The following is a 27,945-nucleotide window of genomic DNA, read 5'->3' as shown; positions in this document are numbered from 1 at the left end:
TGATAATAGTGAACTAACACCTACTTTATACTATACTGACAAATTAAAACCTATACTGATGACTTAACACAAAACTACTGAATTATATTAATACTGTTACATACTGTTACATTACCTCCTTTAGTGTGGAATTAACACATAAACCTGCATCAGTGTCTACACTACTGACTCATTCTGTTACATTAACACTCACACTGTTAAATTCAGTCCTATAATACAGAATTAACTGTTATATTAATGATGTAATTTCTATACCGTTAAACGAACTCATTTAGTGTTTAATTAACTCATATCACATATACTACTGAGTCAGCATCTCTACTACTGACTCATATAGCCAGGATCAGTATCGAGCTGATACCAGCACAAAAAAACCAAAACGGTGGATCAGATACTGGAAAATAAAAGGAATGAATTCGATCTGATCCTATAATAAACGAAAAAGAGTGGATTTGGAAAAGTGTTTTTTTTTTCCATGTTTAAAGAAAACAAATATTAGATGCGTATCGATATCGGATTAGGTTTCAGTATCGGTATCGTATCGGAAAAGAAAAAGTGGTGCAGTATCGTACCACCCTTACTCACAGACTGCATTATTTAATGAACACCTTCACTGTAACATAAACACGCGCACAGCAGAATTAACACCAACAACCCCACTATCCTAACTGAGCGTCAGTACTGTTGATGGCACGTGCAGCGTCGAAATGACGTTTACGACATTCACTAAGGCGCACGTGCACCGAGAACGGTGCAAGATTTGCGCATCATTAGAATAAAAATGTGTGTGTGTGTGTGTGTGTTGCAGGAGCGGAATAGCTGTGTGGTGTGAGTGCTGGAAAGTGCACAGTCTGAATCTGAAGGCTCCCGTTACACGCACGTGCATAAATAACAAACAAAATAACTAAATCACTAACTAATTAACTAATAAATAAATATAGAAATATAGAAATAAAAGACGCACGCGCGCACGCATTGGCGACGCACACAAAGCGCAGAAAGCATGCACGAGGAACAGGACAAATATAAAAAAAGAAATATATATATATATATATATATATATATATATATATATATACAAAAGTATATATATACAAAAGTGGAAATGAAACGCAATTATTTTCAAGCATTAAATTAACTACCGTGCGTCACGTGACAAGATGTTTCATCGCTCCGACTGTACACCTGTCGATCTCGTGCGTGCGCGTGCAGCGATTCAAAGCAACTTCACGCACCGCATACACACACACACACACACACACACACACACTCTCTCTCTCTCTCTCTCACACACACACACACACACATATACACACACTGTACCTCTTTCTCTTCTCCTACATATCCAGCTAAGAAGATCCGCTCACCTGCTGCAGGTAGACGAAAGTCACGGCGCACGAGGAGGACAGCTGCGGGCGCGCGCCCACCTCAGCCAGGGCCACGCACGGGGCGCCTGTGAGCGGATGCAGCATCTCGCGCGCACTCCTTCTCCTTCTGCTCGTGCTTTTCTCCTGCAGGCTGCTCCGCCGAAACTCAGTACCTCTTTCTCTCTCACACACACTCACACACACACAGTCACTCACAAACACACACACACTCGGTAGCCTCAATAGCGCGCGGGGGAAAACGCGTAAAAGTGCTTCGTCTCGCGCGTCCCCGAGTAACGGATGCTCACACAAAGCACAAAGCAGGTAGATTTTAGATTTTAGAAATATATATATACACAAAACAAACAAACAAACCAAAAAAAGATTTGGTGAACGAGTTCAATTACAGCTACGCGTCCACGCTCGCGCTCGGAGTGCCGGTGACGCCGCGTCTGTTTGACCGAATTCTCGTTTTTTTTTTTTTTTTGAGCGCGCGCCTAATCATCTCCGCGAGGGAGGAGGAGGAGGAGGAGGAGCGTCGAGGGGGAGGATGAAGAGGTGGAGAGGGTGGGGGGGGAAATCCCAAAACACACACACACACACACACACACACACACACACGATCATAATGTACTGTTTATATTAATATTTATCCCGAGCACGTGCGTTGCAAACACGCACGCGCTGAAAACACAAAGTGGGGAAAATAACAAAAAAAACCTGCATCCAGAATAAAGATAATCCCAACTTCACGTTTTCAGATTCGACCAGAATTAAATGAAACACAATTAAATGAAAATGCTCCCACACCTGGGTATGCACTCCTGAGCGGAAGTGACGACACAAAGGAGCCTAAAATGGCACCATAGGAGTCCAGCACTTAGTAATAATAAGGCAAGAGAAGTAGAGTTCACTACTCAGTAATTACTTATCATTCTTCAGGAATTAATTACTCATTAATGCTTCAATATTATGAAATACAAAATGTCTTGAATATGTTAGTTTTTTTGTTAATCATTAATGACAAATATTATATTCATAAACAATAACTTATAGCTCCACCCCTAAGCTTCTATGTTTCCTTACAGAAAATCAAACACATGATTAATTTCTATAAAGAATTAAATAGCAATGTAATATTACTCAGATTTGAAAAGATTTCCCAATACCCTTTAGAGATAATATAGATATTCTGTACATGTGTACGTTTATCTGTTGTTTCTCTCTCTTCTCCCTGCATGTTTATGGTTTGTTATATTCTCATTTTGTCTATCAATCCGGGTCGAGAGTCTCGGAAAGATTATGGTAAAAATGGTAGAGCGAGCATCACACTGAACACTCTCTCTCCCAGTTACAGTGAACCTACCTTAGCAAAACTCAGCCCTGATCCAATAGTTTAGTACTGCGGCTGTGATTGAGTAATTATCATTTATTCAATACAAAAAGTATATATATAAATATATATATATATATATATATATATATATATATATATATATATATATATACATATATATATATATATATATATATGTATGTATGAATCCAGTACAAACTGTTATTACCATTCTAAATAAAAATGCTAAATAAAAAAAACGTTATAGCCTTAATAGGAACGAACCACCGCTGCACATTCACAAAATACCATATTAATAATTATAATTATGTATTACTAACGGGGTCAAAAGAGTCAGTTCCAGCACTCAGAACCATTAAACAGAGTTTAATGTATTAAATTAGGTTAAAACTGAAATATGCACTAAAATGTGCAAAAACCAAAGCGAGCTCTCATTAGCACGAGCCAGGAACCTTTTTTTTTTTTGCAACAGTTCCTGAGAATCAACTATTTCTAGAAGAACCAGAATTTTTAAATAAATTGATAAATAAATACATACATTTTTGGTGTGTGGATGTAATAGACAGCACCGGATCTGGGAATCAATGTATCTGATCAAAGTTTCTTATTTCATTTTATCATTTGGATAAAAATATATTTTTGCTAACATTACATCACCACCATATATTTACTAAAACTGCTGCATTAAGCTTTTCCTGGTTGAATGAAGGCTAAATGTACCCATTAACAATATTAATAACATAATAACATGCTTATTTATTGTGTAAACTTTAAAAAGGGGTGAAAGAAAGAGCTCTGAAATAAAAATTAGAGTGAAATCAATATAAATAAATCAATGATAAAAAAAAAAAAAAACAGTGTATGGAAAGCAAACAAGCATGTAATATGCCATGCAAGATATAAATAATTTATTATGCTTATTTTAATAGCTAACAAATTGCAAGGGAAATAGTTTTGAAATCAAATTTAAAAAATGTGTGAAATAAATAAAAGTAAAACAATAATTAAAAACAGAAAGGAATGTGCAATCCTTCCTTGCAATAAATCTAAAATATGTTGGAACTTTAATGTGTCATGAACAAATTTGATTCATTTGACTCATTTATATGACTCATTTGAATCACAACACCACTCATTTATTAGAGGCTCCTTTTCCACCGCATGTAGTCCAATAACGCTGCAATAATATCATAAATAACGTACGCTATATTGTCCAGACCAGGTTTAGTGAGGACCCAAGCCCATTTTTTTTGTTTTCCCCGGCAAGAAAGAATCATCCTAATGATGCAACATGTACACAGAAATTACTCGGCAAGCCAGGAATCATAAATAAAACTAGCTTACCATCATTTTGCTCCAGGCTACACATGTAGTCTCTGTGTACTATAAAAAAAATATACAACACATTTCATCAGCTGTAGGTGTGTTTCGCAGTCCTGCGTCTCCACGAGCATGACACATTGCAGCGTCTCGCTGCTCCAACGCTGATTTTAACCTCGTGCAGGATTTCTTAATGAGCTAATGAGGTGCGTCAGGTGAGCTGGAGGAAGAAAGAAAAGGCTGAGCGAAAGTATCTCCTGACAAATAAGTGAGGAATAAAACACTCTGTGTCGTGATGTTATTGGAAAATAATCAACGAGGAGGTGGTGTGATGAAGCGGAGCCACTCTTTTCCTATAATACCACTTCCTGAAGAACAATATTTATTAATTAAATTATGACATATACTCTTTATCCATTTATAGTTACATTTAATGGTGTTGAAGATCCACAAAACAAGTTATCACATACATTATAGCAGCTATAAACAGTCGTTCCTTCACCTGGCTTTTTTCCCTTTTGTCTTGAAGTTATTACAACAAAAGTATAGCTTGTCACTTTACTGAGAAACTGCAAAGTGTAAACTTAAAGCATAAACAAGGCACTGATACTGGAGACTCCTTCCAAAAATGTTACATAAATAATTACAGAAAACTTCACCATCTCAGCAATTACACTCTTTTTTACTCTGTTTAGATAGAGCGTCCGCCATTTTGTGTAAGTCGTTACTATGGAAACGTATCAGCTTTATAGAAAATGACACATTCTGACCAATCAGAATCCAGAATTCTCTCTCTGAATGAAAAGCTTGCTCTTTCATATCTTACGAAAACATTTAGCTGAACTATGCTCGCACATATCAGTGCGAAGTCGTAAATTATTCGTAACATGTGCACGGCAACTTCAAATGATGATAAAAGCAAACCAAAATAAGACTCATCAACCGTTACAGCACACAGAACAATAAATAAATGAAACCTTTAAATTGTCCATCTTGAATCTTTTGTACGTGTTTATTAATTGATTCCTTTAACACCAGCAGCATGAGAAGTTTAAACAAAAAAATCTATCATCTCGCTTGCGTGCTTAAAAATCTTTGCACATGTGCATTATGGGAAATGTTCCCTTCTTCTTCTCTCTCTCTCTCTCTCTCTCTCTCTCTCTCCTCCCCTTCTTAATGCCTTCAGGCAGTGATGCGCTTTTTTCCCCCTCTCCTTTTTTCTTCCTCGACCGCAGCCACGTCTTGTCCGTCTCCTCGCGTGTTTTCCCTTCGTGCCTCCGAGTGCAAAATAGAAATCCTGACCACTGACCCGTGTGCACGGATTGTCATCTGTGCCACCGTGTGTGTGTGTGTGTGTGTGTGTGTGTGTATGCACACCATGTTTCCTTCCCTACAGTGATGAAGCATGGCTATCCTGCGCAGTGCATCTGTTCTCCTCAGGTTTTTTTTGCTGAATAAGAGCAGGTTTTTTTGGGTTGTTGCATGCTCAGTCTCGCTCTTTTAAATGTCTTGTATAATACATCATGTCGTCTGCGTGGGCTGGTCGACTCCGGAAAGCGAATCATGTCTGAGATCTTGCATGAAACTTGTGCTGTTACTTACACATGACCATATGGTTGCACTAGCAATAGTATATCGCAATATTTCCTCCACAGCATTCGTGTTCCTTTGGACAGAATTGAGGAGAAGGAAAAAATAAGGAGATATGCATCGAAATATTCGAACAATTAATCCAACCTAAACATGTTTGAGCACTATTTCAGATTTCAACAGAAATGTCCAGATTAATAAGAAAAAAACAGCACGTCCTGGTGTGTTTTGTTCCTCTTGTGTCAGGGCAATTTGCAAACAATTACAAGTTTTACTAATTAAAGGACAACATTGATGTTTATCCATTTATCATTGTGGAACGTCTGCGAGACAACTTCGTTCCTGTTCACACTTACGTTATAGCAGCTAGAAACAGTTGTTCCATCACCATCCTCTCTTTTAACTGAACAAGATGAAAAAAACGCAGCTTATCATATTACTGATAAACCATAAAGTGTAATCTCGTCAGTCCTGAAGATTTTCGGAAAAGTTGCAAAGCGCCGACACTGGAGACTCCTTCCCTAAATGTTAAACAAACGTCTCCTTTCAGAAAACTTCACCATATCAATGATAACACGTTTTTTTAAAAAATATGTTTACGTCATGTTTACGAATGAGCTACTATTGAAACATTAACATATAAGAAAGAGCACACCTGTGACTACTGCGTGACCAATCAGAATTGAGGATTTAACAGGCTATACTATAATAACCCCATTTCTCTCCATATCCATAAATATCCATTATGCCTCCTTGCTCTAACAGATATTTTCACCTCATAAAGGATGTGTTGGTAATCTATTGAGTCGAATCAGAGGCAGAAAAACACCACAGCGTCGTCTAAACATCCAAATCACACGATTACATACAAACGATTACACACAAACGATTACCAAACGTCCACGAAATAACTCAAACGAATCACGCAGATGCTCATTCACCTCCTGCACAAAGCCTAGCGTTATTATTTTTTTCAAATCACACAATGGATCTTGACATTATAAAGAATTGAAAGTGATTACAGTCGAAATGTGGCGATTATTTTTTTTCAACTCCAAATCAAGTCTTTAAATAGATCTTTAAAAAGCCAGAGATGCGACTGAACAAATAAAATGGTTCTGTTTACAACTTCAGAGAAATATTAAGTCAGAATAGTTGCAGATAATCATTTTATTTTCTGTTCTGTTATTTTCCATTCAAGTGGATCTCAAACGCACAATACGCTTGGTGTATGAGTGGTTAATGCCACGGCAACACTGTTTCTAGGTAACCGGGAAATATTTGACGCTAAGCATAAACTAGCTAATCACGTAGGCTAAGAATTTCGCAAGTTAAATCCTTTTTACAAGGAATGCAAAGGCAGAATTGCACGGAAATATGGTCCAAAATGTCTGAAATATCAACATTTACCTCAGATATATTGATAAATTCCTGAGAAAAGCCTCCGTATGGCTAAAATCACACTGTATTTATGCATAGCATCATTTGCTAATCAAACTTTGATGGATTCTGCCATACTGAAAAATGTCAACATGGTACCACTCGCAAACTCGGTTAGAAAATTTCAACTTTGACTGTGGGATCTTTTCATAAACATGTTGAACAGACAGTTTAACTGAATCCGTGATGTTAATGTTCAATGTGCTAGTAGATTCAATATATTTCGGAAGAACTGAGCATTCCTGGGATGTGAATTCACAACCTTATGATTACTACACTCATACAAAAATTTATTCCTTAAGGGTGCTTTGGATACTTTTGGTATTCTTAATTTGATGTGGTTTTATTTTAACTAGCTAATCATGTATGCTAATAATTTAGCTAACAAAGTCCTTTTCACAAGGAATGCAAAGGCTGAACTGCACTGAAATAGAGTCAAAAATGTCTGAAAGATCAACATTTACCTCAGATATGTTGATAAATTCCTAAAAAAAAGACTGTATGGCTATAATTACACAGTATTTATACGTAGCATCATCTGCTAATGAAATGCACTCAATTTTTTCCGGTTTGGAGTTTGGAACACTAAACTATGTGCTGTTGTAGGAAAATAATCAACGACGGGGAGGTGTGATGAAGCAGACTTAGTGTTAGCACGTTGAAGTTGATTATTTTCCTATAACAACAGTGTTTAATTCCTCTTACACCACAGCAACTTGCCTACAGTTACAAAATTTTATTTATTTATTAAAAGAATGAGGCTTCATACTTTTTATCCAGTTACAGTTACTTTTAGTGTTGTTGATCATGCTGCAAGAAACAGCAGCTGTAAACCGTCATTCGCTCACTTTTTTTCTGTCATGTAGCTAATAAAAAAGCATGAAATCCTCTGTTAAGGTTACAGGTTACAGCTTGAGTGTAGTTAAACTGTCTGTTACAGCTTTACCTCTGACACTGGAGACTCCTTCCCTAAATGTTAAATAAACATCTCCTGGCACAAAACGTCACCACATCAACGATTACACATGTAATGAAACAAAAGGAAAGGGCATTAGCTGTTAAAGAAAACGAATCAACAGCTACCGAACGATCAGAATCCAGGCTTCAGCAGCGCTGTGGTAGAAGTAAATAATAATAAACAAAGCTTACTGAATATGTACCTGGAGAAATAACATTTCCAAATTATGTACTGTTTTCATTTGTGCTGGAATTTCTCAACATGGCTGACTGGAACGCTCGCTTCCCTACAGACCCGTTGCGCAGAATCGAATAAAGTGTTACGAGGAACATCTTTCAGTTCTTTCCATTACACTGTTTCAATAATTAATGACGAATCAAAGGAATGCAGACAATCTCGTGGGCTCATAAGAACACAATCCTGCTTTAGAGTTGTAGCGGTGATGCTAATTTTACTTTTAGAAACATTACCAGCTTTTTTTTTTTTAACTTGGAGTGTCTGAGCAGATAAGCCATGGCAGTGTTCACCACATTGTCATTTAGGATCAGGATCGGTGTCGGATTGTGCAGATTTCACGGGGCCCGGGCTCCATTTTGGCATCAGCAGCGCTGACAGACTAATAAGGGAGGACTGGCTGCCTCCACCCCGCGTCAGGAAAGTGACAGCGGCACACCAGGTGCCCGAACATGTGGGGAAGATTGATGAAGTCTCGTGGAGGTGGATTGTAGCGAGCTGCCTGAGCCGTTGTTAGTGTTAGCGTGTTTTTTTTTTTTCCTTCATTACGAGCCCTGGTGGTCGGCTAATGTAGAAACTAAATCAGGATGATGGGCAACATCCTGAGCAACAGGAAATATGTGAAGCACATTGCTAGAATTGTTCTGCACTAATACACTAATAAGTAAGGAATGAAACCACAGGTGTTGTTCTGGTTCAGGAAAATAATCAATGAGAATGTGTTGTGATGAGGTGAAGTCACCCCAACCACCCACACGTTATTATATTTCTTATAGCTGCACAACCTGATGTGCTTTAATCCTTGCATTTTTCCAACGCTAACATTTATTTTTATTTATTAAAGAATGCCAGATGTACTTTTTATCCCTTTATAGTTACATTTAATGTCATGGAATGTTATCGCTTATATAACAGCATCTCTATACAGTCATACCATCACTAGCTGCTTTATTTCTCTTCCTTGGAGTTAAAAGGACAAAAAAAAAAAAACAGCTTGAGAACCAACAAAGCATAAACTCTTCTGTTCTTAAAGTTACAGCTTTACCTCGCATACAAAGCACTGATACTGGAGACTCCTTCCATAAAAGCTAAATAAACGTCTCATAAAGGAAATGTAAACATATCAATATTTATGTACGGTTTTTTAAAATCTTTATGTAGATCATTTTAATCTGCTATACAAGTCTCTCAGAATGACTTGTTACTATAGAAACAATAACGTATTAACACTAACACAACTGTCTGAGCAATCAGAATTAATAATAATAATAATAATAAAAAAGAAGCACTTTGCTTGTACGGCTGATGAAGAACCTCTATTTAATCCAAGGATGTAGCTTTGTTTTTGGAAAAAGGAAAAGAGAGAGAGAAAGAGAGAGAGATGCTTTCAGTCTAACTAGCATTTGAACCCACAATAGCTCTTCAAATAGTTCCGCAGAGTGACGGATGCTTTGGAGGTCTTTTAAAATTGAGTTGCTATGGTTTACATCACCTACATTGTGTCTTCACTCGGAGCCCATTAGAAGGAAAAAGAAAATAAACCAAAGAGCGCACGACTCTGCAGGGTGATTAAATTCACCATTATAATGACAGCTACAGCCACTAGAAAGCCTCACACCTTTAATTCACAGATACGCCATAATATCACAATAGCAATTGTCTTTAAATAGAATAAATTTGTGATACGATAATCTCCGTGTGTGATGCAAACATTCAGGCTCACAGGAAAATAAACCTGCTAGGAACTGACTCACGCTGCGTTCGTTTAAAGACGCCCGGACGTGAGAATTTGATCATAGCTATTACAGGTTATGATTAAAAACACTTCATCTTTTTTAGATCGGATTCTGACGTGAGCTTGTATATAAAACATTTTTAACAAACTTGTTGAGAGACATTACTGGTAAGTTATACCTAAAAACCATAATTTTAACATTTGGCTATAGTGATATAGATCACAAAAATGTTACTTAGACATGCTAGGTTCTTGAAAAGTGGACTGCATTCAGAAATAAACCTTTGAACTCTCCTTTATTATACCTGGGGTAGGGGGTGGGGGCGGAGCTAAATTCCAGCCTATAAAAGAAATGTACAGCCGCAGCCTGAGATGACGAATCTAGCGGGAGCTAATGTGTGTGAATATTGTAAACTGCTATTTTCTAAGGGATGTTAAAAATTAATGATTATTACAGGTCTAGGAGCACTTTTGAAGATTACAAACTGCACCTTTAATATTACAATCTGCACCTTTATTATGTACCTTCATGAAGCAGAGCAGTAATAATAATGTGATTTATACCTACTAATGAGAAACTTTTCTGATGCAAAATAAACAAATGTCTCATCTTGACCCATATATGTGTATAGAATATATGCAAAAATTAAACATCAACATTACAGGTCTAGAAACACTTTTAAAAAATTACAGACTGCACCTTTAATATGCACCTTTATCTATACAATATATGCAAAACTAATTGCTGAGAGAGAGAGAGACCCATGAGTGAGAAATTAGATCCATTACGGCTGAGTGTAAACATCGAGGCTTCTGTTTCTTTTCCACAGTTATAACCACATGCTCAGAAATAAACACACCCAACTTTACTTCTCTCTGTTGCTTGTGTCTTTTGTGTGCATTTTTCACCTGGAAATGTGCATAAAGCATATTTTTAAAAATAATTTAAGGCACATAATTGGACCTTAAGGACCCTTTAATGCCCTTTAAAGATAATTAAAGGTAGATCTCATGTACCTTACCTCAAAATATACAAAAAATGCACCAGTGGTAGTACCAGACCATCAGTACTGAGCTATCGATGTATATTTACCTCCTCAAAACAGTGAACTGTACAGTGTTATAGACTTAACAAGTAATTTAACAAGTCTGTATGATGAGTGATCTAAAGCAAATACTTGCATATACATTATAACTCATTTCAAGGTAAGAAGCACTGCTTTGTTTACTGTTCATGCTGTGAGCAGCCATTTTGATTTGATGTCACTTGCTGAACTCGGAGTTGAAGTAACCATCCCAAGTTCGTGAGTCGGAAATTTCCGGGATAAGGGGACGTTCAATCGCATGCAGCTCAATCCGGATCTCGAGTTGACTCCGAGTCAGAGTGATCATGACACTCAGTGATCCTGACTGTTTTTTATTTTTGCTCGCCACCAAATATTTCTGGTTTTGTTGCCGATTGGAGTGGAAAGTCTAATCAGATTATTCTAATATGCTATTTTTTATTTATTTATTTTTTTTAAAATGTGTTACATATTTATTTCAAGCACAATTTGGGCGCAAGTCAGTTTACATGACAGTAATTACGGAAACAGATGGGAGCTCAAAAACGCGCCACTGCAGAGACACTGGGCTCGACGACTGCAGCGGGGACGACTGGGGGGCCGGTGAGAGGGGGTGGGAGCCCAGATTGCGCAGCAGCTGAGACTGCCTTTCATTAGCGTGTGTGTATGTGTGTGTGTGTTTGGGGGGGGTGTGTGCGTTCAGAAATGCAGAGTCGTTTGTTATACCACGCTCGCTGTCTCGTGCTACAGGGCCTGCAAATTGATTGCCGGGTGGGACGACTCGCACGATCCTTAGCACCTCCGCGCATCTGGCTCACAGGAAAGAGGAAAAGGGAAAAATAAATATATAAATAAATAAAAAAGACACTTTCTGCTTGTCCACCCCCAGCTTTTTAGGCTGACAGCGCCTGCTGATTTGCGCTCCTGTCGATGCAATAAGACGCCGCTGTCCTTTTAATTGGTGACAAAAACAATCCGCGGCGCAGTTAATCGCCTCGGTGGAAACGCGCCAAAAAACAATCAGCGCTCTTCCTCTTTCTTTATTTCATTTCTTTCTGGAGGTCCAGGGAAACAAAAGTGAGAGCTCGTGCATCACAGCACGGAGAGGTGCAGGTCAGGGAGCTAATTGGAAGGCTGAGGGAGCGCGCATCATAACAAGTGATGTGTTTGCGACAAATGAAGCCCACAATTCCCGGATTTTCTTTACGCAGAGAGAAATAAAGAAGGAAAGAAAGAACAGCACGTGAAGGGCGTTGTTGTAACGCTGATTCGTTGTGACATGTCGTGCCAAATTCTGCGTGACTCCCGGGCGCTGCCATTACACTGCTTTAGCTTCCATTAACGTGTCACTTTTCGTTGGAGCACGCAGTCGCCAAAGGAATGCGTTGTGACAGCACCGGGGGCCTGCCACGTGCGCTGACACCAGGAAAAGCCCCAGAGCTGACGCGCGCGGACAGGAGTCCATTAATTAAGCGCTTAATATGCGCGCACTCAAACATTTCAACATCTAGGTGTTCTGGTGTGTTTGGCATTGCCGCCTCCTTCTTTAGGAGTTAAAAAAAAAAAAAAAAGATAATTATAAAGATCATAATATAAAAACGCGCGTGCAGATGCACATCTACACAGATGCTGTGAGGGAGATGAAGCAGAAATGAGGCAGAACAGTTACCACTGATTTCAGCTCCAAAAATTGTGGGAAATGAGATTTCAAACCAAAGGGTGCTTTAGAATCATTATTGATAATTAAAAAACGTGCTGATGGCAAAAAAACATTGAAAAACCAAATATCTGGTCTTTTCTTTCAGGAACAAAGAGCAAATAGTGTCAAACAGCCTCGTTTAAATGTTATAATAAAGTTGTATGTAAATTTTTTGTAGTGATAAATTCTCACACTGGGGGTGTGTCGAGCGAACGTGCTCTCTCAACGCGTCTAAACAGTCGCTAACGCCTGTGCAAAACGTCGCTAGATTTATCACTAGGCTCTATTTTTTTTAAAAATTGCTAAAGGGATCTAAAAAGTTGGCAAATCTGGTGACAACGTCTGCAAGTTGGCTGCACTGGTTTTGCTGATTTACTTCGCACATGGTTTGTTGAAAAATGCCAATTAGCCATAAAATACCAAGAATGTTTACGTTTACATTTAGCCACACCCACAAAACTTCATAAAAAGCAAAGAGCTGAAAATGGCAAAATTACGCATAAACAGTGAAAGAGCATCTCCTAAGCGCGACGTGCGCTAAATCTTCCAACAATGCAGCTCACCCATTGCGGCTCGTCGGCTACCACAGACACAATTTAACTCTTCCTCCTTTTATGGGGTGCCATTACTTTTGTCCTGATTGAACGGCTAGTCTTATGTGTTTCACAAAATCTTCATTAATTTGCCGGCACAATCCGTACATGATATCGTAACTCCTCGACAATTCTACGATTCGAAGACGATCTATCGAGGGTCACATTACTCAGGAAGAGAAAGAAACGTAGAACACGAACATTTTTCTAACTAACTGCGTGTTCATGAACACCACATTTCTTCTGTAAATCCTCTTGCGAACAGTTTCCGAATAAATGTGTTCGTATCCAGTGCGTTAAAAAGGTAGTTCTAATCTCTAGCTTTGCATTGTAAAACAATAGAGACATCCATACTGCAGGAACATTGCAAAGGGACGCTGTGCTCGAGTCATTAGCATATCATTAATTAGCCTCCCGCTTCCTGATGATTAGCGGAGAGCAAAGGGCCTCCGCAGGGACGCGTCTTCATTTGGGAGGCTGGTAGGAGGCGAAGAACAGTCGGAGGAGTGAACTTCTCCAGAGACACGCACGAACAGCTGAATTAGGAACTCTGCAGGGTTTCAGCACAGCCAGGGGGCGCTAGCGAGACACGGACCAAACGCTAACGACACGGACCAAACGAGACACGGACCAAACGCTAAAATCTTTATCTCGAAAGAATTAAAGTGATGAATTTTCTCATTTTCTCAAAATTACGCAGCGCAGTGTATCCTTCTTAAAACTTAAAAATGTTAGGATTTTACATCAGTCAGGATTCAATCTGCTTTAACTAGCTAGCTAGCTAAAAAAAAAAAAAAAATGCAAGGATATTAGTATATCAAACAAAACAAAAATATTTTTTGTTTAAATTAAATAACTGGATATAATATATGTGCTTTCCAGGAATAAAATCATTTTACTGACCAGAAGATTCTTTCATAATGAGCATTCAGCAGTTCTTTTATAGCCGAATGCAAAAGTTTTCACTCCCTTCTTCCTGAAGATGAAAAAAATATTTTTCCTTATGTTTTGGATTGTGGTCATGTGGCAGGATTTCATTTTTAACATTTCAGAATTCTGTTTTTTTTTTTTTTGTAGCTTTTCCCTCCCGTCCATTCCCCACTAGTGCAAAAGTTTACACCCCTTTACCACTAAATGAAGAGGAAAAACAAATTTAACTTAAATAACAAAGCATTTTTTTGTTGTGTTGGGTTTCACAAATCAACCTAAAAAAAACCCTCATTTTACTGAGCAGAAGATTTATTTAAATGAGCAATTAGTTCATTTCACAGCTGAGTGCAAAAAGTTTACACCCCCTTGTTCCTGGAGACCAGGAGGGTTATGGGGGTCAAAACGTATTTTTTGTTTCTGTTTAATTTTCCTTATGTTTTAGAGTGCTGTCTTGTTCAGAATTTTATTCTTAACATTTTAGAATTATATATTTTTTGCAGATAAATTGTAAAATAGAGGTGATTACTTTCTCTTTTTTTCTTATGCAGGGGTGCAAACGTTTGTACTCAGCTGTAGGGCTGTTTTACACCTGACTCACGATGACTTCCCATCATACTGTATATTAAAAAAGCGGCTTTACTCTGGAAGATTTTTGCTGTCAGACAAACTTCTTTCGTATTCTTTGGTTGAGATTGGTGTTTTTTTTTTTAAAGTGTAACGTGACATGCTCAGATTATTGATATCGATTTATTGTCACTGTGACCAAAGATAACTGATGAAAAAAATCTGTCAGTGTGAGAAATGTTTGATTAAAATCTCGTGTGAGTGTGAGCGCTGTTATGACGCTCGTCTAAAATGAACCAATAGGAGGACGCCAAACTCAGGGGGCGGCGACAAATACAGCAGTGGCGATGACGTAAAGAAAACAGTCTAATGGACAGAAACAAATCCTCATTAGCTCAAGCTCACTTTGAAGAAGGTTTGTGTTCACGCGTGTTTTCTGTACTAGCTGATTCTGGATTGCGCTGGTCGATGACGTAAACTACGCAGTAATTTTCTTGAATCACACGTCTATCGTTAGAGGATCTTCACTGTATAGGATTCAGAGAGCTGGTGAATAATACATACTTCCAGCTAAAACGCTGAAACCAATAAATATTTTTTTCACTGGAAGGCAGATGGGGATGCTACTTTTGGCATGCACGGCTAAATCTCTTTGAAAAAAAATAACAAACTTTCTGAGCATAAAAAGTGTTTGCACGAAATTAGACTTTGATCCCGAGGTGATCCAAAATGTACACACATCCAAAATCTATTTCTAAGATGTGTAATGACCTGACTCGACAAGCCTCCATTAGAAAATCACGCTAAGCCTGCAGGTTAGCAAACTGGCCCTAAAATCAATCGATGGATTAAACAAAGTAAATCTGTGCAAGCCAAAAAAAAAAAAGAGCCAAAAAACGATCGTCGTCACTTCTTTCCAAATGAGCTGTTCTCCAATACGATCGTCAATTACCTCCTCCAGTTTAAATAACCACTGATGTGTACACAATACTTTTCTTTTTCTTTTTTTTCCCAGCATATTCGTTCAACTCCCACAGCTCATTAAAAGACCTTCCATTTATTTGCTGTGTGCTCAGGTCCTTAAATCTGCCACAACATACCAAAGCAGGCCAATTCTGTTTCTCCCTGCAGTGTTAATAGAAGGCGCACGCTGTTTCCTCATTAATTATGGCGATGTGGAAGAAACATCCGGCATCAAACAGCTCCGAGAGAGACGTCTCCTGAGCAGAACGCACGCAGCGGGACGGACGAGGCTTAACCACTCGCCTGGAGGTCACATCTGGACGTCACATTATGACAGGACGTGTTAGATTTCATCTCTGCGCCGTGAGGGTGAAGTTCAGCTCCTGGCACCCGGACACTGAGATAACTTCACCTCTGCAGGATTGATTTTTTTTATTTATTATTATTTTCACAGCGAATTGAACGCCAAACTCGTCACGTCAGCGAACAGATGTGCTATGTGAAAGGACTGTTGAGTGACATTTTTTGTGTTATTTGTTAATTATTGTTTGTCATTATTGCAGCTATTTCAGTGGAAATTAAACCCTGCATTGCAGTCATAGCTTTGGGGGGAAAAAAATAATTAAATGTCGACATGACTGATTGCTGTACACTTTAAAAAAAAGTACTAGTAAAGGTACTCTTGGTGCTATTTAGAACTTGATCAGATAAGGTTTCAGATAGAACCGCTTTAAGAAGTTAAGAACCTTTATCTATTTAAAGAAAGCATTAAAGTGGAGAGCTTTAATCCTATATGATATCTATAATGATACAGGTTGGGAAATATATACGTTTCAGTCGTTTTGCTTTCTTTCTTTTTTTGTAATCAATGGAATAGATGTATAATTATTTAAATAAAATTATTAAATAATTAAAACTTTTCTTTTTAAGTATTCTTGGAGTCTTAAAACATGTTAAATGTAGGTATTTAAAAAAGTAACATTTTTTTATTTTAAAAATGTAAAAAGAAACATTTAAAATAGTAAGAGAATTGAAATGTCTAAATAAAGATATTTATATAAATATAAAATGTATATAAATATAAATATTTAAAAATGATATACAATATATATGCAGATACAGTTGTTACATTAATTAATTCATTAATTCCCACCCACAACCCATCCAGCCAACCACATGATTTTGAACTGCTGCTCGTGCTGCTTCACAGGGCGGAGTAACACACTCAGAGGAAAGCGCTATCCGCCCCCTTCCTCATACACGACCTCAAAGACGCACACGATTGGCTAGTGTCGCTGTGATTGATGGAGCTGCAGTAGAATATGCTCCTCCCACTCAGACAGAACAGCCAGGTTTGCTCTCTTGGACTGCCAGTCACGGATAGCTGTAGCATTATCAGGATTTGAACTTGGGATCTTTGGATGACAGGAGAACATTTTTCTGTTGAGCCACTCGGGAGCCATCACGTGTCTAAATCTAATCTAAAAACCAAAAAAGCCAAACACAACCAGCCTAAGTGCATTTAAACATATCCTCTAGGTTAAATCGACAACCCTTCAACATTCTTCAGTTTGTCTCTCTACAGGGAACTCTTAAAGAATTTATGTGGAATCGTAGAGAAGGTTTTCATCATGAGTGCCAGTTCCAAGTTGATCCCTGTTCAGAATGCTAAGAACCCTTAGTCATCCAAAGAACCCTAGAGGAACCCTTTTTTAAAGAGTGTAACTTTAGCACTCATGCTGAAGTGTTATACATGTAATCCCGTCCAGAAGAGAGAGAGACAGAGACAGAGACAGAGAGAGAGAGAGAGAGAGAGAGAGAGAGAGAGGAATGAATACGAGTCGTGACAGTGTTAAAGAATGGTAGTTACTTTACAATAAAAAAATAAAAAAAATAAATAACGAAGGAACATTGACATGGATGGAATTAAGGCTGGCTTGCAGTAATTATCCAGCTGCTGGAGCGCCATGGTGGCACGGATGAAAATGAGCGCCAATTATTAAATGCACCACAGAGAAGATATAACGCTCCATGAGGTGGACGACAGGGCCCACGCTGGTTCACATCAACTCTATAAATGTTCAACTGGAGAGCAAGCCGAGCATTAATATTCTGATGGCCTCCTGGATACGGCTAAAATGTTTCCATAATAAAACAACTGCACTGTGAGTCACGTTGTGCTGTTGTGGGCGGTCCTACGTGGAAAGTCTAAATATGTAAACCTTCCCCAAAACAGTATGATATTGTAGACTGTAGATCTGCTGCTGTAATCATAATACTGAAATTGCACACATCGGGATCTACGTAACTACGTGACGTTAGCGCTATTCAGACGTTACGTGAGATTCAGACATTACGTGGGGGCGGGGCTTTTCTAAAACTGAGGTGCGTCTCAGTTACGCACAAAACCTAAGTGGATTTTTCATGTCTGATGTCATCTTGAGCGTCGAGAGGTTTTAAATCCAGCGCCATTGTCTGCCATTTTAATGCATCCTTCAAACTTTCTTTATAAATAAAATGACATCCTCTGCACACATTGCGAGTTCATGACCTCGATTTAGTATCTCATGGCTTCATTAAGTTCTGTGCCTGATTAACTCTCGGCGCAAAAACATAAAGTGAAAAATACTAGGATGTGCTGGATCAAGTGCTATTTTATAAGCTGCTCAATAACGGAAGCCATTTTGTTAAATTAAACCAAATTTTGCTGTGTTTAAATTTGTGAAAATTACAAACGGGATTACTCATACTGCAATGTTTTATCAATATACAAGACTCCTATTGGATTTATTTCATCTTCTTATTCATATATCACCATATTAGTCTTTTTTATTTTTAATTTATTAATTGCTTTTATGTTACATGTTATTACAAATGACAACAAAGCTGCTTGCACTCAATAAAAATCTGGCAACCCGTCAGATTCTTCCTCATCTTTGTCTCTGGTTTGTTCGTTATTGATGTAAATCTACATCCTGATTTCTGTAAAGCTGCTTTGTGACGATGATTAATGTTCAAACTGCTATATAAATAAAACTGATTCGATTTTCAGCTATTGTTTTGGTTAATGTGTTAAATTTTCTCCCGACTGAAGACACGAACACATAAACCACAGTGATGATGACCAGGTTATTTATTTTCCAGTGATAATTTTAGCAAATAAATGTTAATGAATCCATAACACACAGATTTTAAGTGACCGTTTAACCAAACGCCGGTTGTTTTTAGTAAATCAGATGACCAAGGTGAGTATAAACTGAGCAATTCATCGACTGGATCAACATTCCTCATCTCTTTCCTCCCTAGCAGAAGCTCCTGAAGTCGTTTGCAGTGTATTATCCCGGGACTTATTAGCTCGCCGTATCGTCGCGGGCCCTCATAGCGAGATAACCCTTAGCCAGCCTTATCACCTACGCACAAAAGCGCCGCGATCCAATAGGCCTCTGTGTAATCCATCTCTGTCAGCCGCATTACGGAAATTACCTGTCACAAGCATCATGGTCCAGATCCTGTGATTAACACACACGCACACACACACACACACACACACACACTCATATACACAAATAAAATTTGGAAATAAAATGCCCCAAAGAACATGGGTGCAAGCTTGAAAAGTATATTTCTGGCATCCTGTCCTTTTCCTGCTCTGTATTAATCGCTAATTATAAATGGTGACATTGAGACTCGTGATGAGGGAGAACGCAGGAGAACCTCGCAGGCTGGTTCTCAAAAGCGCAGAACGATCCTTCATTATCTTTCATTATCTTTCATTATCTTACATTCAGACAGCCAGTGTTTTCCATCAGCTGATTTATTTGTTTATTTTTTTTTTTTTGAAGTAAAATGCATTTAAAACCTTTGTTCGCTAGTCTTGAGTGTGTGTGTGTGTGTGTGTGTGTGTGTGTGTGTGTATTTTTATATCCTGCTAGGCACCAAATATCTGACCGTTTTGATATTACGAGGACATCTGCCAGGTTTCCCCCACGAGGAAAAGTTTTTTTTACAGCTTTTATTTAAAAAAAAAAAAAAAGAGCCAAAGGGTTTCCTTTTGCTTAGTGAGGTTAAGGTTAGTGTTAAATTTAGGTGTAGAATTAATAGTCAGGTCAATGCAAGTAAGACAAACGTGTGTGTGTGTGTGTGTGTGTGTGTGTGTGTGTGAGAGAGAGAGAGAGAGAGACAAGATCAGAAGGTGTAAAGTGTGACCTATGTTCCAAAAAGGCTTATACTTTGCACAGACGTCGTTTCTCTCTAGAGTTTTCCGGAGAACTTCCAGCAATTACACAAACAGTGGACATCAATACACAAATAGCACACAGTCTCCAACACTACATGCACACACACACACACACACACACACACTTAAGCGCAGTTTAAAATAGAAATGACAATGATACCATCGATTGAAAATGTTCCAGGGTGATAAATGTGTTAATATAGAAGTCTTTGGCGACGCTAATGAACTGGCTTCCGCTCCCGGCGTGTACAAATGGAACGTGGATGTCAGAGATCAACTTGCGCAAACGCTTCTTTTAGCACGTTCTTTAAAAGACGCGTTTAAGCTCGACTCGCAAATTACTCCACTTTCATCTTCCTGATCTTTTCTGCTTATTGAAGGGGAAACTTTTTCAGGTTACGCTTATAATTCACGCTATTTAATGCATACATACTCCTGAGTTCTCGATTCTGATTGGTTAGAACGTATCGATATCGTTTCTATAGCAACAACTCATTCACATGAACAATGCACGGCGGATTCCTCACATAAAATGATTTTTTTTTTTTTAAAAAAGGTGAATAGTTAATGTTGTGAAGTTTTCTCTAAGATGAGGTTCATTAACGTTTATGGAATGAGTCTCCAGTGTAAGAGGTAACTTTACGGCTTTGTGGTTTCTGCTAACATGACAAGCTGTTTTTTTCTTCTTCTCTTATTAACTTCAAGAGAGAGAGAGAGAGAAAGAGAAAGTGGTGAGGCTGGTGAGAGAAGGACTGTTTGTTTCATGGACATTACACCACATTAAATGTAACCATTAATGGATAAAAAGTACGACATATCATTCTTTAATTAATAAAAAATGTGATTGTAGGCAAACTGCTGTAGTATAAGAGGAATAAAACACTTCAGGATGTTGTTTATTGGACAATAATCAGTTCCAGAGTGGTAAAGACGCCAGTTTAGGGGCGGGGCTAAATTCTGGGTTGTAAAAATCTAAACAGAAGTCCGATGCATCAAAACTTACTACTGTATGGAAATATTGTCAATCTTTTTTTTTTTCCGTTGAACTAAGAATTTCTTTGATTATCATAAGTCTAGAAATTTAAAAATCACAAACCGCACCTTTAAAATGACATTTTATAGAGAATTTTATTAGATTTTTGACCGAAACAGAAAATCGCACAGATACGCAGGATCAAAATATCCAAAACCTAATCCCAAGAAAAAGAATAATGCATCTCTTCTTTAATTTATTTAATACTTATGGCAGTGAAAATGATATAAGCCTCACCGGCGGATATTGATGTAACAACTTATTTAGTATAATTTATGAAACGGACTCAATTATGTCACGTTTAACATTTTCTGGATATATTATGTGACTGGCGAGAGTAAAAATGTCACCTGATCTTCATGGATCAAAGTTATATTCGACGCCTTTCCACGCTGCCCATAATTCTGTTTAATACCCCATGTCTGTCTGTTAGGGAAATGTATTCATAGTCACACAGCACTTTTTTTTTTTGGATTTTGTTAGCAGACAGATGTGACTTTAAGAGACTGAGAGAAGCCACACCGAGTGCTGGTTTTGTTCATAATTCACCACGGTCTAAGGTTATCCATCTGCCAGGTTTCAACAGAAAGGCTGCACTATTTGGGCAAATAGAAATAAGTGTATGTGTGTGTGTGTGTGTGTCTGTGTTGTGTGTGTTGTGTGTGTGTGTTAGTCTTATCTGCATCCAAATTCTGCTCGATGTACACAAAATGATTCATATGCAGGATTTATTATACAGCTCCACTCTTACTTCTCTGCTGTCTCATTAAAATATATATTTAAGGAGGAAAAAAATGTCGTACAGAATTACAATTCTATCGTTGTGTCTTTAAAATAATATAAAAAAAATACACAAATGAATCTTTGTGTTGTATTTTGTTGTACTTTGTATTTTATAATAATATTAACGCTTCTTGATTAATATTCTATAACTGTTGCTCTGTAGGAGTGCAGCTGCAAATGACAGATTTATATTACTCTATATTTTAGTAGGTTATCGTTTCTATAGTAACAGCTACAGACAAAGAAGAATGATGTAACGTTTTCTGTAAGGAGATGTTTATTTAACGTTTACGGAAGGAGTCTCCAGCGTCAGCGCTCTGTTTCTGACACGGGAAATCCATCTTTTCAAAGGGAATGAGTGTTTATAGCTGCTATAACGTAAGTGAAACCAGGAACTAACCCGTTCTGCAGATGTTCCACAACGTTAAACGTAACGATAAACATCTGGAGAAAATAACGAACTTCATGATTGTAACCGTGGGTGATTATTTTCCTATAAAGGCACAACACTGTTTGATTTGATTTCATGATTCATGATAAACGTTTGACACAAACACTGACTTGCACATTTCTTTTATATGAGTGATTAAAAAAAGGAATATTTATTATCAAAAATGATGATTCTGATGATGTATAGGCTACAAATGTGTACCCCTTTTACCCCAAAAAGAAGAATGTTGTGTTTGAGGCCACGCCCACTCTGGGTTTAAATCCAACAACGGATACAGATAGTGGCACTCTTATAATCGGAGTAGGGTGTGAACATTCGACTTCGCTGCAGTCCAGGACTGGGAAAATAAGAGCATTATGAAATATCGCCGTCAGCGAGCTGCATTGGAGACGACACTGTGACAGCATGCGTGTCAGAGGTGGACAGCTGCCTGCTAAATAATTTAAAGCCCAACATGCTATATATAAATATATATATATAAATATATAAATATATATATTCATTCATTTCATTGCCTGCTGCTGTAGATTGCTGTAACAATGCACTACCCTTTTTTTTTTTTTTTTACTATAATACACTGTTTACTTTGGGCCGTAGTCCACCTGCTCTGAGCACAATGCATTACAATCACAGGCTACATAATAGCTGTAGGGCAAAAGCAAGACAAGCGATCATTAACAGTGTGTTGGTTTTACACACACACACACACACACACACACACACACACACACACACAAACACACACGAACACACACGAACACACATGAACACAAAAGAGCCATAATGTGATGTCATTATGCACCTAATCACCAACGTTTGCGTCTTGAAAATGGTTATTATTCATTTACGTTGCCATTCACCGGGTCGTACCCAGAAGTAAAGCTCATTCTCTTATTGAAAAGCTCTATTCTAGTTTCTAAGCCCTATTTTTTTTATCATTATACACAACGATAATGGAACGAATCCCAAGGAATTGCTACAGATAGGACGATACGGCTGAGGAAAATAGCGCACAAATCCGCCGACGCAGGCGTTCCAATGGCGCTTTGTCATGATAAATAGCTTGGTTCATGTACATGGTTCGTGGTGGAGGGATAGACGGAACGTCCGCGCTCGCTCTTTCTCTGTCGCTTTTCAATAGAGTGTGAAGCGCAGGAACGCTCCCCATGGGCAGTTCAGGGAAAACACGTTCTAGCCTCTCGTCTATCGAGGCCGCGCTCGGCTTTCCAGAGAGCTAATGATGTTCACCATTGTTTCAAAGGTTTCCCAGAAGAGGCCATGTGTGTGTATTTGTGTGTGTGTGTGTATTTGTGTGTGAGTGTGTGTGTGCATGGTTTTATATCTTAACAGGGACCAAATGTCCCTATAAAGATAGGAATATCTGACAAACTAGGATTCAATGCCATGTCAGCGTATAGTTGATGAGTATAGTCATAAAAATCGAAAAGTTTTGATATTTCAGGGAATTGATTAACTGCTTTTCTTCTGGTTGCTGATGTTAGGAATATTTTGGATTATATCACTGGAAGGTCCTCACAAGACTGTTGTTTTTATTCGTCTCAGTGGAGACCACATGTCCCCACGAGGACAGGAATATCTGACAGTTTTAATTCTGTGGGACATTACGCTGGTCCCCATGAGGAAAACGGATTTTTTTTAAAGCGATTATGTTTTGGATTATGTCAATGAAAGGTCCTCACAAGGATAGTGTGTGTGTGTGTGTGACATTGTGTGTGTGTGTGTGTGTGTGTTTTGGGGGTTGGGAATGGGAGCTGTCGCAACTAGCTGAGGGAGAGAGAATAAAAGAAAGAGCAAGAGTGACTCGCTCTGTGTATCTGTGAGTATGTGTGTGTATGTGCGTCTCTGTGTGTGTGTGTGTGTGTGTGTGTGTGTGTGCGTCACAGTGCTATTGTTCACCACACAGAACCCGTCAGCACAATTTTGCTAATATGCAAGCAAATCTACGGGAATGGTGCAGAGCAGAGGTCAGTGCTTATAACATAAATGATGCCTTATTTTCCTGCACACACACTTTTTTTTTTATACACACTACTACTCCATATGCTTGAGTGTATTAGGCGAGTGGTGTGAGGTGTTATTAGCTAAACTGCGGCGTCAAACTAGCGAGTGTGTGTGTGTGTGTGTGTGTGTGTGTGAGTTTGTTTCACATTAATATTTCTGTGCATTAATTACCCCAGTGCCCCAGCTCCCTTACTAAATAATTTAATGTCACGTTTGATAGACCCCCCCTCGCTAACTGCTAATTTAAGTGGCGATGATTTATTAGCGCCGTATGATTACTTTAGCTACAGATGCTAATGCAGTCACAACATGCTGTGTTCAGACTCAGGTTCTGTAAATCAGCGCTCATTGAAACCTTTTCTTTTTTTTTTTTTAAATCAATACTACAATGTGTTGCATTAGTATTCACCCCCCTTTGAAAGTTTCTCATAGATACTGATTATGATACAGAAATGACTAAGCTACATAGTATAAATCAATCATGGACGGTATTGAACACTTTATTTAGTGCTGTTTATGTTTAAATGGTGGCGTGTGTGTGTGTTAGGCTACGAGACTTGTTCTTTATAAAGTTAGCAGGTTGAGTGTAAATGAAGCGCACTAGCTAGCTACGTTAGTTAGCTTAGATCAAGCAGAATTGTGCGGGAGAAGAGATTTCAGAGTTTTTTGTTTTCATTGCGTTAGCATCCCTCATTGTCAATTACCGATAGTAGCTAATCATTAAGAACAACATACTGGAACGTAAAAGCTGTGCACGGCTAGCAATGAACTCCTCGTGCTGAGTTTTATGTTTAAGATGTTAAACTTGTAGGAGGATGCTGTAGTCCCTTCTCTTGATAACAGAACACAGTCTGTAGGATGTGATGACGTGCACTGGGCTTACGTTATGTAGTATCAACCAGTATCGGATGTTATTTTTGAGTCATTTTTTTATGAGTTCGAGTAAACAAGCACAGTAATGGACCAATACCTGAGACCAGGATCAGTATCGATACATACATAGTGACAGCATGGAACTGTTACTGACAAAAGTGTTACTACACAAAATAACCCATAACATTGAAGGGAGGGATTAATATAGCTTAGAAAATCATTTACAACAAAAATGTGGATGGGGCGTGAATACTTATGCAAGCCACTGTAAGCTATTTTTAACTTGAAAACAAAAAAAAACCCCACGATGCTGCCACCACCATGCTTCAAATCCATTTCAGTTCCAGGTTGAAACGCTACAAGTATTAGAGGTTGTGGCACGCTCAAAGGGTGAATACTTATCTAACGACCAGGTGATATGCTGTGAAGCATTATAACCACCAACTGCTACTTTTTCAGCAAACTAGCAGGGCACGAGCGTTAAAGCGATTGTCGCCAACGCAATTAAACAAGTCACAGACTTTCTTGGTTGTTTAGGTTGAGGCACGTCGTCATATGATTGGTCATCTCTAATAGCTCAATTGAATCAAATTATGTCGCAAATTACACCGATTTTATAGCACTACATGATAAAAGGCCATCGAGGGAAAAAAAAACCCACAGTATTTCTCAAAACATGGCAGAAAAACGAGTCGCCGTAATTAAGGCGTCACCTACAGACACAGCTTTTAGACCTGATCTGGATTGGAATTCTCGTTATGGAGCGCTTGGAAGTGACACCTTCCTGTCACCGAAGTGTGTATCATGTCCAGCTCGTTATGACCGTGTAGGCTGGTCACCTCTAGCGCGCACACACACACATACATACACACACACACACACACACACACACATGGTCCTAATGAGACCACGAGCTCCAATCTGGCTGCACATGAAAGCACATCTTTGCTCAACAACCTGAAAACTGGCTTCGGAGACGTTCCTTTCAAGATGTTCCTGCTTTGAACGGTTGAAGGTTTTATCACGATGGGATGAAATTCCGGGTTGGCTTAAAGGAAAAGTCCATCCTGAAACACAGTAAAGGTGTTTATTTGGAATATTTGTAAAGGGATTTTGGTGCTAATTTCACGCTGCAGCTCCTGTGAGAAGTTTGTAGTGTGACATCATGGGGGACGTTGCTATCGTTACTGCTAGCGAAGTTACAATGATAGAATTTTTAATAGAAGAAAAAAACGTAAACACATAATCTCAAACGTAAGTGATAACGCTCAACTTAAAATAACAGAGCAAGCACTCCTTTTCTCTCTTATTTTCTTGCATTTTCCTTCTCTCTCATTTTCATTTAACGAGAAATCCAGAGTAGACGGAGTGGAGACACTGGAGCAAAAAAGACTCCAGGTCCCAGAATGCACTGCAGCTAAAGCGCCGCTGCATCACTCTCTTCATGTAGAGACGAAACACGGGCTAAATCCCACTGCAGCACTTTGAGCAGGTGGTCGAACAGCATTGAGGGTAATGACAGAAAGTTACAGTTTTGCCTCTTTTAAGTAAGAACGCTCGAACGCAGGGCCGAAATGAAACCGTCTCGCTTATATTTTTATAAATCAGTCGCAAGACTCGGCAGAATGCGACACACATGGTCGCCGTTTGTTATGCGTGCCATTAACGCGAGAGAGCAAACGAGAACGGATGATCATGAGCGCTTGAACATTCTGTTGCTTTGTTACTGAGAATGGATGATGCTAGAGGCCCTTTTTTTCGGGATCATTTCACTTAGCGGGAGACGATGCTATAAATGGAGGAGTGATATCACGAATGACCGAGGAATGCCTCCGCATGGCACCTCGCTCAACCACGGGGTCTCGGAATGGGAGCGTGTGTTAGAAATGATTTCCTTTGCATTTTAAAGACTTTGTTTCGGGGTACAGCATGAACTAGTGTACAATCTTTTCCGATGTAAATCCCGTCTACACTAGAAATCAACAATACACAAGATTGTGTAAACATGTGGGAGGAATGAATGTCTTCCATTGACACTGGTGTGGAATTATATCTACATAGAATTCGACAAGCTTGAAGGCGACGCCATGCACTGAATCAGGAAAGGCAGGACAATTGCTTCTTTCGGGCCTTTTTTTTTTTTTTTTTTTGCTCCGAAAATGCCAAACACAACCTCGCATCAATAAAGGATTAGCCCTGCAGTGGCGACTGTAGGACGCCTGAGCAAATAAACAACGGTTTATTCTCTGCATTCTCTCGCTCTGCAGTCATCCAAACAATAACTCATTCCTGTGCCCGTCTGAGCTGGCAAAGCATCGTGGGTACGAGTGACAGTGAGCAATGGAGCCGGAGGCGGCTCGGAAAAGCCGTGTTGTTATTATCTAACCAAAGTGATATGGCGCACCTTGAAGGGAAGACTTGGATCCGCGTCCCTATCTTTCCCCCGATTCCCCCGAGTGTGAAATCAGTCACCTATCTCTAAAATGCAAACCCTCTGGCCTCTTTATTCACACGGCCGACAAAAGATTCGCTTCTACGCCTCGTCCGGCGTCGTATCTATTACCTCCGACGTTATAGGCATCATTCTTTTTTTTTTTCTCCTCTCGTCTCTCGCTTTCTCTCTATATGGGTTTCCTGTGCAACAGTCCGATCTGATGAAATCAATATCTGCCCCTTTACAGGCATTAAAAACCAGGCAGGCGGAGACTGCTGATACGACTCGGTCTTATCAA

At 38.8% G+C, this 27,945-nt stretch overlaps 1 protein-coding gene across 7 annotated transcripts in view; it reads right to left on the bottom strand.

The window, feature by feature from the left end:
- rbfox1 (RNA binding fox-1 homolog 1) overlaps positions 1-27,945 on the bottom strand; it is a 292,080-nt gene that overhangs the window by 137,619 nt on the left and 126,516 nt on the right. For 2 of the 7 annotated variants that reach the window (XM_034309947.2, XM_034309951.2), the window contains exon 1: positions 1,368-1,601. The exons of 2 other annotated variants lie outside the window; for them this stretch is intronic. In XM_034309947.2, the coding sequence (XP_034165838.1) occupies positions 1,368-1,472 (105 nt within the window). In that variant the 5' untranslated portion in view covers positions 1,473-1,601. Of the gene's footprint in view, positions 1-1,367; positions 1,748-27,945 lie in introns of those variants that run through there. 3 more of the 7 variants (XM_034309944.2, XM_053239258.1, XM_034309952.2) reach the window with 3 other exon arrangements.

The sequence above is a fragment of the Pangasianodon hypophthalmus genome, chromosome 13, assembly GCF_027358585.1.
Source record: "Pangasianodon hypophthalmus isolate fPanHyp1 chromosome 13, fPanHyp1.pri, whole genome shotgun sequence".
Lineage (NCBI taxonomy): Eukaryota > Metazoa > Chordata > Actinopteri > Siluriformes > Pangasiidae > Pangasianodon > Pangasianodon hypophthalmus.
The sequence above is the reverse complement of the archived record's forward strand: the minus strand, read 5'-3'. Positions and strand labels throughout refer to the sequence as shown.